The sequence below is a fragment of the Physella acuta genome, unplaced genomic scaffold, assembly GCF_028476545.2.
Source record: "Physella acuta isolate Inbredline_101_S28 unplaced genomic scaffold, ASM2847654v3 ptg001726l, whole genome shotgun sequence".
NCBI classification, from domain to species: domain Eukaryota; kingdom Metazoa; phylum Mollusca; class Gastropoda; family Physidae; genus Physella; species Physella acuta.
In genome coordinates, this window is record NW_026733238.1 from 42354 (window position 1) to 58625 (window position 16272).

General features: G+C 38.5%; 1 protein-coding gene across 1 annotated transcript; it reads left to right on the forward strand.

Moving 5' to 3' along the window:
* Positions 1-2752: 2752 nt before the first annotated feature.
* LOC131930145 (uncharacterized) lies at positions 2753-16063 on the forward strand. The gene is made up of 4 exons (XM_059286541.1): positions 2753-2848; positions 8521-8996; positions 10002-10217; positions 15661-16063. The coding sequence occupies exons 2-4, from the start codon at positions 8526-8528 to the stop codon at positions 15847-15849; spliced, it is 876 nt and encodes a 291-aa protein (XP_059142524.1). The 5' UTR covers positions 2753-2848; positions 8521-8525; the 3' UTR covers positions 15850-16063.
* Positions 16064-16272: the final 209 nt, after the last annotated feature.

Below are 16272 nucleotides of genomic sequence, written 5' to 3' on the forward strand. Positions count from 1 at the left end.
GGAGATACGACTTAAAGGCTGCGGACACACATCCATCCATCCAGAAATAACGAGTTGATAATCGCAATTGTCCAGTATGGAAATTGCGCTAAAAATTGCATTGAAAAAACATTCTCTAACCAGTGTTCATCCCAGAGGCGTAGCGACCGATTCCGGTGCCTGGGGGAACTATTAACTTTGCGCACCCCTCACCCCGCCATTTATATAGATATTGACGTTGGTTAAAATGCGCCCCCTCTCCAATTTTGGAAAGTCGGGGCGTTTTTACCAGTCGTTTTCCTTTTTTTAATTATGATATCACATAATTGATGTAGAGAAATGTTAAAGAAGTCCTTTAAGTCAAGTAGCCATCTATTTTATTAACCACACTTATGTAATGCAGCTCAGAATGTGCTTTATATATTTTTTTCCCTACCTCGCAGTAGCCTGGCGAACTATTTCGTCGCCAGGCCGGCGAAAAAAAAATGTCTATACCTCACATAATACAGTATAATAGGCCTGCAACGATAAACCACCACCTGAAATGCTAATATGTATAATGTATGTATTAAATATTCACTTCAACAAACATCCCCGTTACTTTACCCTCCCCCACCCCAAAATTTCAAGTGCTTCTTCCCCCCCCTCCTCCATCCACAGAAATAAATGACTGAAGTAAACTCGGATGTGTCTTTTTAACCCTTATCTGAAACTCAACGTGCAGCTAGGCTTACAATGATAGCATCTATAAGGGGAGATGAACACTATAGAAAACATTACCAAATATTATTTTATTACCTCCCCTTGCAGCAACATTTAGAATTAATTTTTACTCATATATTTCACTTTCTATTCATATTAAAAAAATAAGTTTAAAAAGTTAAAAAAAAAAGAAGTGAAGTATTTTATTCCTTATATAATTAGATAGTGCTAAATGTGGCATTTTGGGGTTTAGAATTCAAGGCAAATGATAACAAAAGCCCGATTGGAAAAAAATGCCGGCATATACAAAAAGACGATAGACCTTAGGTCGTCCGATAAAAACCGTCAAATGAAAATTGCACACCAAGAGACAGAAATGGACAAAAGGCCGACAATATTGGCACACACACACACACACTCACACACTCACACTCACTCACACTCACACACACTCACACACACACAAACACACACAGACAGACTTACATGCAGACACATAAATATCTATATAAATATATATATATATATATATATATATATATATATATATATATATATATATATATATATATATATATATATGTATATATATATATATATATATATATATATATATATATATACATATATATATACATATATATATGTATATATATGTATATATATATATATATATATATATATATATATATATATATATATATATATATATATATATATATATATATATATATATATATATATATCTTAACCCAATATCCCGTTGCTAAAAACTCCAGCAACCACCCACGATTCTGCAAACTGAAAACATCTTTAAAACCACTAAGTGCGAGATAATAAACAAGCATTAACTTCCCCTCTCTACCCCCACCCTTTTCTACCCCACACACACTCACACATGTGTGCGTGTATAATAAAGCCGGAGTTAGGCCAACCTTTCACGCTTCAGATCCGCCGTTTAATAACGACCGTACACATTGATCAGGATAAGCATACATGATCAATCGATTGGTCTGCACAACCCTGTCAAGCCTGGGGGGCTGACATACAGGGGACGAATATCAATCACTTAAGTTGGTAAGTGGAATTTTCAAAGGCGGGAATCACGGTGGGGATGAAGGGGGGGGGGGGTGTAGGGCTAAATAAATGTTTTTTTTTTAAATTATTTCGTTAAAATTTAATTGAAATCAAATATACACAAATAGTTCAGTGTGTGTTCAGCAATTCGTGTATGCATCAAGTACGTTGTGTTCGCCTGTTGTAATACTTAGTCTTAACTCAGTGCCCCCCCCCCCTCTACCCAGGAAACACGGAATACATTGCCGCTCTTGTCTCTTTTCCCCCGATTCAGCCGATAGATTCCCACCCCCCAGTCAGTATATACCCCTCCCCCCATTTCTTCCACCTCTGTCAGAATATCCCCCCATATTCCTCCACCTCTAAAAGTATATCCCCCAATAATCCCCCATCCCTACAAGTATACCCCCCAATAACCGCCCCACTTCTGCAAGTATACCCCCACATAATCCCCCACCTCTGTCAGTAACCCCACCCCCATACACCCCACTTCTACCAGTATATCCCCACCCCATACACCCCACTTCTACCAGTATATCCCCGCCCCCTTATTCCCCACCACTGTCAGTATATCTCCGCCCGCCCCCCCCCCCCACCATACACCCCACCTCTACCAGTATATCCCCGCCCCTCATACCCCCGACCTCTGCCAGTATTTCCCCATCTACCTACACCTCTGTCAGTATATCCCCGCCCCCCCCCTATCCCCCACCTCTGTCAGTATATCACCCACCCCACATTCCCCACCTCTGTCAGTACATCATCCCCATATATCCCCACCCCTGCCGGTATCCCCCTCCCCTTTTCTCCCCTTATATCCCCATCTGTTATAAGAATATCAAAAGTAAAAAAAAAATAATAAACACAACCCCGACCTTAACTTCAAGCCGACACATAATGGGTACGCCCTTACGCAACCCCAAACCTCTGAAAGACCAACGATCGTCTTGATTTATATATGTGGGGGGGGGGGGGGAGCACACCATTTAAATTGGTCTGATTAACTTTATAGTGGCGGCCAGGCTTTCATGTTACGTGAAATCGGATCTACCAAATTTGGATTCAAAGTTGTCTATGTATCGTCCTCACGGTAGATATGTTCAATTTTTTTAAATTTTAATTAACGATATTGTTTTTAATAGTGTCCTAATTAAACAGCTAAAACTAGTAAAAAATACATTAGGTGTTACAGTTAGTTAACACTTACTACTGTCATTATGTTAAATATCCTATTTTTTATTTAAATTTATTTGTAAAATAATTTATTTAAAAAATAAAGATTTTATTTGTGAAAAATTAAAGTGAATTTATTACAATACATTTTAAAACAGACTTAGATCTATATAAAAACGTTTTTTTATTATTTGAAACAAAAAGGTTAAAAAATCGATAATGAATAACAGTTTACAGTACCATTTTGTTATTCTTTATTTTCCTAATATTTATATACAAGTGTACGCATGTAGACGAATACTAACCTAACATTATGATAGTTGTTTCGGGGTTCTTGAAACCTATGTCACCAGGCGCTTAATAGTTTTCATAGGGTCAAGATGGCTAAACATGTGAGAATCCCATCTTACACTATTCGTACCCACCCTCCACCTTACCATTTAAGGAACTTGCCATTCAATATGCTTACAAAGTCATGGGTGAATATAACAATTGGTTATTTTTTTTATTCGAAACAAAATGTTGAGAATTGTCATATGTGTCAAGTGTTTCTTCTTTTCTGTGGTCCATCTGGTCAAGTACTTTTTCTTTTCTGTGGTCCATCTGGTCTTTGTGGTACAAGTGGTCGAGCATTGTCTTCTGCGGTCAATCTGGTCAAGTATTGCCAGCTTTTCTGTGGTCCTTCTGGTCAGACTTTGTCCCGCTGCTTCGTGTGTAGCGGTCTGGCACCCACCAACACCAACCCAACAGAAGACAACAGTTCACAAGGACCCCCTATTTTGTTTCGCATGACCAACAGACCGTTCAGTAATGCAGTAGCCTGGCCACATTGAGACCAAAGAATGTAGAATGGTCTCCAGGTGTAAAACACAGCAGGGGGACGTGGCCTCATTCTGGGCCACAGGTAACAGTGTCAACGTGATACGCCCCTGACACATGTTCTGTAGGCAGGAGTTTATCTTTTGTCATCACGGAGGGTGCTGTTTGCCTCATATATATATATATATATATATATATATATATATATATATATATACATATATATATATATATATATATATATATATATATATATATATATATATATATATATATATGTGTGTGTGTGTGTGTGTGTGTGTGTGTGTGTGTTTATAATAAATTTTGACTTTTAGATGTTTAAAATTGAAAGCGATACGAGTAGCCGTAAGTCAGTGGCGTAGCGAGGTCGGGTGTCACCCGGTGCGGCACTTAATGGTGTCACCCCCCAGAGGCGTAGCAACCCTTACCTGGGACAAACTTTCAAATTTTCGATTTTCACCCCCCTCAATCTTTCGATTTGCACCCCCCTCAAGTTTTTCTCTATTTATTTTGCTATTTTTTGCCTTGGTGTCACCCCCCTAAATGGTGTCACCCGATGCGGTCCGCACCCCCCGCCTCCCCCCCCCTCGCTACGCCTCTGCCGTAAATTAATGTAAGACAGCTGTCATTGGGTTTGTGTTTTTGTGTGTGTGTGGGGGGGGGGGGGTCTTTACGGTGTGTAGTAGCCCCCCCCCCCCAACACCCCATCTGACAGACCAAATGTTAAAATAATACGCCCCTGACACACTGACATAGTGCTGTCGTGTCTATGAGGGGAAAACAATAAAGCAAAACAATAAAAAAAAACACAATCTTCCTGACCCACAAAGAAGTGTTACGAAAGGTGTTTAGTTTCAGCCCTTAAGCATTCGTTATCAGACAAGTGCTTTTGAAACCGATTTAAACCATTGCGTATTTATCGGATAGGATTAGTCTTAAACTGTTACCACTCGTGTTTTGGGTCAACCCGTTAACACGCAATAAAGAAATATTATATATCTATACATTATATGGGACGGCGTGGTGGTGGTGGGGGTGGGGTCTTTGCGGTGTGTAGTAACTCCCCCCCCCAATACCCCCTCTGACAGACCAAGTGTTAAATTATACGCCCATGATACACTGACATAGTTTCTGCCGTGTCTACGTTGATAAATAAACGCTAGGCTTCTAACCCGAAAGTCTGGAGTTCGTATCCGGGTCCGAGTCAGTAGAACGTCTACACGGCTCTGATGGGTACCTAACTCACGTTAGGGAAAGTACAGACGGCTGGGTAAAGTGCTGACCACACCTTCCTTCTTATACCGGGGTCAAGAAACATATAAACTATACTTCACTGCCCAATGGATCGCAAGGTCTAAATAGGATTCTTTATACATTGTGAAAAAAAATGTTTTGACACTCCTAGGAAATAAGTAATCGTTTAAATTTTGTACTGCTGGAAAAAAAAATATTTGAGAAACATGGTTTTATGGGTATATGGCAGCAGCTCAAAGGAAATTAATTCTAAATGTTGTTTTCTTTTTAACATTACGCGTTGCATTATTAGATTCATAAACCGAATGCCCCCAGTTGATGATCGATTATTGATTGTTTTTAAATAACCATCACAAAAGGAAACTATAGCTATGAATAGGTTACTTCTCCGGGTTAGGCTTTAAAGTATCGTAGCAAATTATTTTGTTCTGTCTATATCGTTGTAAACTTATGGTTAGTGTTAAGGTAACATTAGATTCAGTGTTAAGGTCAGATTTAAGGTTAGGAAAGCGATATCAGAAAGAAAAGTTGAGTAATGGTTAGGTCAGGGATATCAGAATAGTAGAGTTAGGATTAGGACATTGATATCAGCAAGTAAAGTGGAGAGGGCTAAAGACTATGAACATCATGGAAGTTCCCTTAAGTCAAACACGTTCCGACCAGTTCTTGAGCATGTCGGAGTGTCACATAACACATGGTGACATCTCAGGGTATCACAAAGCACATTGTGGCAGGTCATAGTCTCGAATCCGGTTCAAGCCAGTTGAACATCCCTGACCCCACTCAGCTCTGATGGGTACTTAACTCACGTTTTATATTAATCGCCGTTCATTAATTGAATATATAACCTATTCCTTACAAAAATGCTACTACGCCATAAGGTACGATTTAACTTGTAAGGTCTTAATAAGTAGTTTAAATGGTATTCAAGGCCTACAATCATCCATCAATGTTTAACATGTTAACTATAAAATGGATCTCGATATATTTTTTCCTAAGGGCAGTATGTACTTGCCAGATAAATTTGTAAATTTGTAGACCAAAATTACTAGAATGATTTAGATCTATGTGTGTTAAATTGAGCTAAAATCTGCATTAAAACCAGTTCAGAATACAAGGATGTAAAATAAAATGTGATGATTCAGTTCAGTAGTTTACCAGGCGCAGCTGTTTACTATGATATATAAAAAATTAAAAACATGTTTTTCGCGGATTTGTTAATGAGAAACACAAGCTTACACACACGCACGCATCACACGCACATTAATTGAATATATATATATATATATATATATATATATATATATATATATATATATATATATATGTGTGTGTGGTGTGTGTGTGTGTAGTTTGTACACGTGTGTATCTGTGAGTATCTGTGTGTACATATTCTTCTTATGCCACGCACCCTTGAAAAGGTCATGTTCAACTACACCCTTGCCAGCCGTTTAGAAAACAAAATCAATATTGTCAATCGTTTCGGTGTCACCCGGGCACTGATCGAACTTACCAAATCTACCCCCCTCACACTATACCTCTACGCCATGCCCTCCCCTGAATCACCCTCGCTACAAAGACGTCCAATACGGGTCCAATAAAACCTTCCTTTAATTTATTTTCAATTAGGTTTCAAATAACATTAGCATAACATATTGCAGGCATACACGATTTATATTCACTGGCTACCTCGTATGTGTTTGCATTGTATGTAAGGACCTATATGGCCACTTGTTTAAATGATAAGCATGTGGCTTCCAATACAGTTATGTTTGATTGACATACCTTTTCACGATCACTAACGCCTCATAGTTTGTTGTAAACAGGTTGTCAAAGTGCTTTAGTTTCATGTGAATGTAAGTACTCAACCGTGAATTAGATTACAATAAATTACATCGAGACAAATTGTGATGTTACCGTTATCGATAAAATCAACGATAAAATTGGTTTTCAATACCTGCTTGCTGTAAACGTCTTAGTAAATTACTTATGTTGCATGGGAATGCTAGTACCCAACCGTAAATTAAATTACTTCGATAAATTTCTGATGTTTCCATTATCGATAAAATAGGTTTATGGCGTTTTGCATGTGTTAAGGTTAGGGTCAAGGTAAAGGACGGGGTCAAAGATACGGCTTGGTTCTTGGTACCCGTAAAGTAAGAAGTCAGAATCTTTATCTGAGGCTAATTGATTGGGCACACACCGTTTTAAAGTAACATTTTACTTATATAAGCGAAAAAGGTCACCCCTTGCAGACTTAAAAGTCATTGGAGCGGATAGAGTATAGTTAATCTTTTTCTGTGACTTCAGCATTGTAATGGAGGCGAGCGAGTTGACGAGATTCCGTCCCCAATGTTGTTGACATGGAATAAAAACGTGCTTTTTAGATTTAGACCGTAAAAAAAATAAAAAATAAAAACTTAAGCCTAAAATTAATTTAGAAATTTTATATTTTTAGAATAAATGCTATAAAAGTTGCAAATCCAGAGAACTTGAAAATAATTTGTTGAGTTTAAGGCTACATTTCTATTTATTTTCATCAAGCCTAAGTTATAACCGGATGTTTCACTTTCGTAAGACAAATATTGATTGGCTGTACAGTAACTTAGTGATCGATAACTATTTGTTTACAAAACTTTGCAGATCAAGTTTTTAAATAACCATGCAAATTTAAAACCCCATGACCTAGTTTTCTATTTTTAGCTTACAATGTGTACAATAAAATCAATGGCGGCCTATCCAATAGCAGGATGCCATTGTTTATGTCGCCATTACACGTGAAAACCAAATTGTTTTTGCTTTTTTTTTAATTTTTATTTAGTTACCGAAAATATTATAAACATCAAATACGTCCAATCTTTAGTAAAGTCCGAAAAAAACCAGATAGACAGGATTTTATAACCATATTAATTGTAACTACGCTGTGCATGATTTTTAAATGAATTTATACACCTCTCAAATACCTTTGAGACTTTTCTCGCTGGTGTCCATTAGCACTAATCTCAGCAGCTATCGAGTTCGGGAACTGAACTGGAGACATTAGTGGTTTTAATAATATGCTCTACTACTTCACAACGACGTCCAACAGAGGCGTAGCGAGGGGGGGGGGGTACATATGTCCCCGGGCGCCGACCTTAGGGGGCGCCAAAATGGGTTGTAAAAACAAATTAAAATCTCATTTTAGCTGCAGATTTGCATTATAAATATAAAAAAATATATGGGGCGGGGTGCGTGTGGGCAAATTGAAAGTTTGAGGTGGGGGGGGGGGGTGTGTGCAAATTGAAAGTTTGAGGGTGGGGGGGGGGGGTGCAAATTGAAAATTGAAAGATTGTTCTCGAAGGGGGTGCCAAATTGAAAGTCTCCCCTGGCGCCGGGAAGGGTCGCTACGCCTCTGACGTCCAATATTACATAATATATTTTAAAAATAAAACTGCTCCTTTATATATTATAAAAAATTAATATTGAAATTTTAATTTTTTAAAATTTTTTCCCCAGCGTAAATGTCCGAATCACGTGATGCCAACCCCGCTGTAGGGGAAGGGGTGGACATTCCTGACAGCTTTCCTCTCGAAGGAGTAACGAACACAGCCGCCGACTCTCGAGACGGGCCGGAAATTGCCGAAGTCGATGACGCTACACTCGGAACGGAAACTGCCGAAAACCACGAGTCCAACACATTGGAGTATACACCGTTTCCTCAAGTAGACGAAAACGACAATACACCCGATGATGCTCACAACGAAGACGGTTCTGAATTTGACCCACGGGAAGATAAACACACGGGGGTCACCCCGGAGCAGATGGATGATGCAGATGACGAAGATGAAAGCGTGAAGGACTATCCAGACGGCGAGGTCAGGCAGGAGGTTGAGGAGGCACCTCAAGAAAATGTCGGGCTGTCGACGACAGAGGCACAGGAGCAGCCGGAGAATGATTTAGATGTGTCCACAAGAGAGGGCGATTCTATAGAGGTATATGCTCAAAATATCATCGTCATCATGTCCAATCAGTATTTCTTCCAGACTTTTTTCTACGGGGGGGGGGGGGGCACTTGAAGTTTTCGGGAGGGGGGGAACTAAAATTGCCAGGGGGGGGGGGCGGACACCGGTAAAAGTATATATTTTCTATATAACTCCATTTAGTTCGGGGTGGTGTGGGGGTGGAAAAGAAGTTCTACGGGGGATGGGGGGGGGGGGGGTGGCCCTGGAAGAAGCTCTCTATCCAATAGAAGGGACCGTGGACGTATTATATAGCGCAAAAGGAGAAAGTGGGGTTGGTTAGGGCATATTATTTGTCATAGGGTGGGTTGGTTTAAACTAGCAATCTCTTCCCTGGAATATTTTTGTTGTCAAAAATTGTTTTATAACTAGTTTGAGCTTAAACATTCATTTGTAAAGCTTTGTACTTGTTTTAAAGGAAAAATGTAATGTGTTAATTTCTCTGCTATTTCTCTCATATTTTATTTGAAGAAGTATTTTTTTGTATAGTAACACGATTGTGTCGTATGTGTGGGTGTGAGATGTAGGGCATAGGCGGGGGAGGGGGTTATAAAATTAAATGGAGTATAAGTGAACAAAATATTATAATTTTTGTATTAGTTACAACATGGTTTGTTTTAGACATTTTTCTCCGGATGGGGATACTTCCGTGGGGGGGGGGGGGGGGGGGAAGGGGGAGTGGATAGTAAATTCGAGATTATGTAACTTTCATACAATTGTTCATATACATTTTTACAAAAGCTTTTCCTTTATGTTAGTTATAGCATGGTTTCCTTTGGAAATTTTTCTCCGGATGGGGATACTTAAAACTTCCATGTGTCACCGTGTGTGTGTGTGGGGGGGGGGGGGGTGATAGTAAATTCCAAATTATGTAACTTTCATATGATTGTTCATATATATTTTTACCAAACCTTATCCTCTCCCCCCCCCCCCCCCCCCCCCCTCTTCCTCCACCCTCCCCTTCTACCAAACCCACAGTTACAAGTACAAGGGGACGACGACACGGAGAGCAGCGATAAGCTCCACCCCAGCCTGACGACCGTGCAGATAGCGCCACCTGGCACAGCGGTCGTGAATCATCCACAGGCGAGCGGGCCGCAAAAACCTGGCACACTGTGGGGCCACCCCATCCCCATGGCCGTCAACCACGCGGCCATCGAGGCCAGCGCGAGGAATAAATTAGCCATCCCTGAGGTGAGACTAGCGTTGTATCCTGTCATTGAATGTATGTGATTATATTATTACTAGCTGTATCCCGTGCTCCGCCACGGTAAATCATTTTTAAATATACCAACTTTGGAACAGAACAAAACTAAACACAACACAAACGAACAAACGCAAAAAAAAAAAAAAACAACGAAAAAACGAACACAACACTCATAACATAAACACAATTTAAATGCAATCATAAAGGCATATTGCTCACAGTCTAGCCCGTAGCGCCAAATCGCGCCCTTTCCGAGTCCCGGCGGACGCGTCTGACACAGTGAATGACTACAAAACAGAGGCGTTGCGACCCTTTCCGGCGCCCGGGGACAAACTTTCGATTTGACCCTCCCTCAAACTTACGATTTGCACCCCCTCCCCTCAAAATTTCAATTTCCACCCATCCCCTCAGACTTTCGATTTGCACCACTTTTGATTTGAAATTCCCCCCGCTCAAACTTTTGATTTGCACCCCCTCAAACTTTCGATTTGCACCCTACCCCCCCTCCCCCTCCCTAAAACTTTCGATTTCCACCCCCCCCCCCCTAGCTACGCCTCTCTTATAAAACCCCAGCTTGTCCGCAAACCGAAAGATAGAATAATAATAAATAATATACAATAAAAAATAGGCAATATCTATAATTTCCGTGTTTACCTACCATATATCACTTTATCAATTCACGCATTTTTTTCCCAGTATTTTAATTTTAAAAATTTACAATTGAGTTTCATAACTAAAACCATTGCGCACCCAATGTCTATAATGGTGCGGAATAGTTGATTAAAAATTATAATTAGTAAACAGTACATTCAGTGAATAAAAAGAAATAAAAGATAGCCTTTTATCAATCAATGTGCTAATAATAATATTCCAACAATAATGTACTCTTACACGTCAGCATAATTTGCATTCACATTTTGCTAATTATATTATTCCAACAATTATTCCGTCTTGCAGATTTTGCATTCACATTTTTAGCGTGAGTTCAATTTATCTTTGAATTACCTCCATTGGCAAAATTACTAAGCAGTTTAATTAGATTTTTCTACCCTACTGTTATTATGTTAATAAAATGTATCCACTTTTTCTGGGAATATTAAAGAAAACTATATTTGACATTGATCCTTTTAATATGTTTTAGCAATGTGCGTGTATTTAATATTCTCTTTACGTTATGCAAAATTGTACAAACAGTGGAAATTATAAAATAGCTCTATGCTGCTATATAAACAAACCCTACTCTAATACTTATAATAAGACACTGCGGTGCACTGAAAAGCACAGCATGGTGCGTAGTTTACTTTTATAGTCCCAAAATCTATAGCGATGACGGAAGGAAGGAAGGACTGACACACTACCAGCAGCGTTATATTATAGACTAGAATACCCGTCATCCGTTGGATAACTGTGGGTTTCGGGGGTCATCCATCAAAAAACATCACGTCTGTCACTCAGAGGCATAGCGACCCTTCCCGGCGCCCGGGGACAAAGTTTTCGATTTGAACCCCCCCCCCCCCTCAAACTTTTGATGTGCACCCCCCCCCCCCACTCAAACTTTCGATTTGAACCCCCCTCAACCTATCAATTTATTTTTCCAAACCATTTTGGCGCCCCAACATATGTCCCCCCCCCTTCCCCCCTCCACCTCCCCACCCCCCCTTCCCCCCCCCCCGCCTCCCCTCCCCACCCCCCGCCTCCCCTCCCCACCCCCCGCCTCCCCTCCCCTACCGCCCCCCCCCCCTCCTCGGTACGCTACTGCAGTGTCACTTATCGTCACAAAAAACAGACCCCACATTCAAATATATGTTTTTTTATCTTTTAAAAACACCGAAAACACCGATTTCGGACTATCCCTTCATAAACTGACGTCACAGGTGACCTACTCAACTCTACTTCACCTGCCCAGTGTCCTGCCAAGTCTCAGACAACATGTTTTTATCGTTTAAAAAACAATTCCAGCCGAGCATGTATCTGACCACACTATCCTTTCATATGCTTAGGACAAAGAAACAGATGAACTCTACTTCACCTGCCCTGTATCTTGCCAAGTTCAGATAGGCAACGTTATCATTCACATCTAAAAAAAAAATTGAAAAAAAAAATTTCATTGACATATTGGTCTAGAACCCGTGCCTCCTGCATGAGAGCTGACTACGCTACCATTTTAGCTATTTACTCGTGACGTCACAAGTGAATTTTTATACTATACTATGTGTCTCCTTATGCAACTTGATTTACGCGTATAGATTCTAGATCTAGATCTAAAAATAAGTCTAGTAGTACTAACTTTCAAATTAAATTTTATCTTAAATAAGCCAAACAAAGATTTATATAAAATAATTAAGGCCTGAAATAGATTCTAGATGTAGAATTTACATTGAATCTAGTGACCTACATCTAGGCTAGATCTAGATCTAGATCTAGGCTAGATTCATAAATTTCCTTCGATAGCTGATCTTTAGATCTAGAGAAATTTATCGTAAAACTAAATGAAAAAGACAGTTGAAAATTGATATAAGTGTTGGAACGTAATAAATACAGCAAACGGACGTATTGTTAAAGTTATGACCGACAGAAAATTAGATTTAGAACGCGTTAAACTTTTGAATGGGAACACAATTTTCTTCAATAGACGCCGCCATTTTATTGTACTAAAGAGTAAACAAAAACCTGTGACGTCACGGTCCCGCCGAGTCTAGTGGCTTTTCAAATATTTTAAAAAAAAATGGGTTATTCTGCGTAGGAATAAATCAATAAATTAATTAACGTCTTTAAATAAATTTGTGATCAACAGTCTGTCTGCATTAAAAAATTATTCTCTACCTGCATACCATTTTACAGCTTTCCAGATAGAGTCGAACATATCACAATTTTCGATCAGGCAAACAAATAAATATTCAAACATGTAAACAAAGTTGACTTTTAGTAGTATATAGATTATTGGCCAGAAAAATTATTATGTCAAGGAGGTTAAAAAAAAATGAGTGGTCATGAGTCATGTTGGCATAATTAAATAATTTATTTTGCAAAGATGGATGTTCTCTAATGCACTTTAAGAAAGTCAGAAGTTTTTTTTTTGGCTCTTGATAATTACAAAAAGGTTATCGAATCTAAGTCTATGATTAGAATTAGGGTCAGGACTATTGACTGTAATTTTGTGTTTCAGTACTGTAAAATTATTAGATTTTATTAGGCCTATGCACTATTTTTGACATAGTAATAAAAGTATGTAATTCGGCGGGTTCGGAAGAGAAAATTTGTTTTTCGATCTTATCCCGTTGGGGAGGGGGGGGGGGGGGGGTTCCACGTGTGTCATAATTCACGCTCTTGATGTCATTTATCCCCACCCTCGTAATGTCACTTCTCACTCCTGTCATTTCTCACCTCGTGATGCTATTTATCTCATTTTGATGTCAGTCCTCATCTTTCGGTGTCAATTTTCCACCTCGTGATGTCATTTTTCACCTTTTGATATACTTTCTTACTCTCTTGAAATAATTTTCCCAATCGCGAGAGTCTCGAGATCGAATCCGGGCTCAAATCAGTGGAACGTCCCTCAGTCCAACCAGCTCTGATGTGTACCTCACTCACGTTAGGGAAAAGTAAAGGCGGCTGGGTATAATGCTGACCACACTATCCCTTTATATGCTGAGGTCTTTGAAGCAGATGAACTCTACTTCATCTGCACCATGTGTCTTGGGCACAAACGGGAAACGATGATGAATCGCGATTTAATTTCACCAATCGTGATGTTATTTCCCTCCTTTGTGATGTCACCCCTCCGACCTCTTAAGTAGCACCCATCACAGGTTTATTTGTACAGGGATGAGATATATCACACGGACAGTGGCCTGGTACCAAGGGGTACAGTTGACACTAAAGGGGGGGGGGGGAGATAAAGGAACTAATGATTAATGATTACAAAAATATGTCGTGGGTACAAGTTGCATACGAGCAATTGGTGAGGGGGAGTGGGAGAGATTTTAAAAGCGTACATTAATAAATTTGGGTACATACACTTAAATTCACCATTGCCCGTGATAAAGTATAAATATCAGGACCAACAACCCTCGCTAATCTCCTTCCAGCGTTACTTTCAGAACTGAATTGCTTCCCTTTAATACATCGAAATTCAACTTCAAATAAATTGAGAAATTAAATTTTAATACGGATATTCAAGACAATTAACTCAGCTACTATTAACTCGCAAGTGCATCCTATCCAGCTACTAATCAATTAAAGAAGGCGAATTCATCTAATTTTCATTTTCGCTGTTATCCGTGTTAGCAGGTCGCAATCAATCCTTCGGTGGAACTCTTCGGTGCCCGGAGGAGATGTCATTTGTTAGTGTCATCTGCTCGTAATGGCGCCACGAATAGCTGGGCCATATATGTCATCGTGTGCCACCCCTGGGCTGAAAAGTTCACCCACTTTTTTAAAAGAATAATACTATAAAACACACACACACACACACACACATATATATATATATATATATATATATATATATTGTATATATAGGCCTATATATTATATATATATATATATATAAATAATATATATATATATGTATATTGTATATATATATGTATATATATATATAAATATATTGTATATATATGCATTATATATATATATATATATATATATATATATATATATATAATGCATATATATACAATATATTTATATATATATATATATATATATATATATATATTTATATATATATATATATGCCTTGTAGTTTGTTCATGGATGGACAAAGACGATGGCAGAAAAAAATCAGGCTGAAATCAGAGTTGACCTATTTGGTGTATATCAGGTTGACACTTGATACTTAATTGTGTTGGAGGGACGAAGAAGAATGTACTACAAAATATTAATTATTTTTTTTGCACTACTTGTATAAAATATCTGTCACTAGTGCTACTGTTCACAAACACGGTTTTGAAAATAAAACCCACATTTACTACAAGTCTTTGGGATAGAAAACAAATTAAAATTTATTTATTTTTTACATAAAAAAAAATGAAGAAAAGAAAGAAAAGGAGAAAATTAGCGGGGAAAATAACAAAATAAATGACTGATATTCCTGATCTTTACATAAAGAAATTGTCGTATTTCTATTTTAAGCACACATATTTCTTTCTCTATAATATTGATTATCATATTTCTACAGACGCTGATGACTGCTATACATTTAGGCACCGCGCCTTCGTTTTTCAATATTTAACAACAATATTTTCAACCCTCGAAAAACACCTGTCACTCTATAGCCTATTTATAGCTTAAGCTTAAGCCGCTATCCACCACACACGTTTTTGCTTACTATTTTTATTCAGTTTTAAGTTCTTCATTGATGTGTATTCGTCCTCAATATGCGGACTTACCCATCTTTTGACCCCTACACTTTTCTCACCGTTTCAGGTCAAAGGTCACATCTTGAGACTGAGCCGCCCCACCGTGTCTAGCACTCAGAAGGTCAGGAAATGGTACAAGGGCGACACCTATGTCGACAAGGACTCGTACTCCTGGAGGAACCTGCCCCTGTTCGACGACCACCAGCGCCATCTTTGGACACCGGAAGGGGCGGTCAGAAGCTCGTACAAGAAATGACCGCAGTAGATCTAGAACTAGCTATCGACAGTGCTCTCCGCTGAAATTAATTTGCATGACTAATGATTATATCTAATGATTACAAAAGTGTGATTGTCTGAAGAACAAACGTATTTCTTCCTGGTGCATGAATTTTGGTCAATGTATTTTTTTTATAGTGTTTAACACCATTTTTATCCCAAAAATTACACCTGATGACTTTCACTGCCTGGTAAAAAATTTTCGCGCTTAAAAAAATCCGTTATTTTAAGTCCTCTTATAATAGTACGTACGTAATATTAAAAAAAGTAATGAATTATAATTTTTAAGTTATTTTTTTCATTTTGCAAAAAAATCTATAAAAAACATTTTTATTTGAAAAAAAAAACCCACTGAATTAAATTAAACAAAAAAAAGTATCTTTTAATATAGTGTTTCATAATA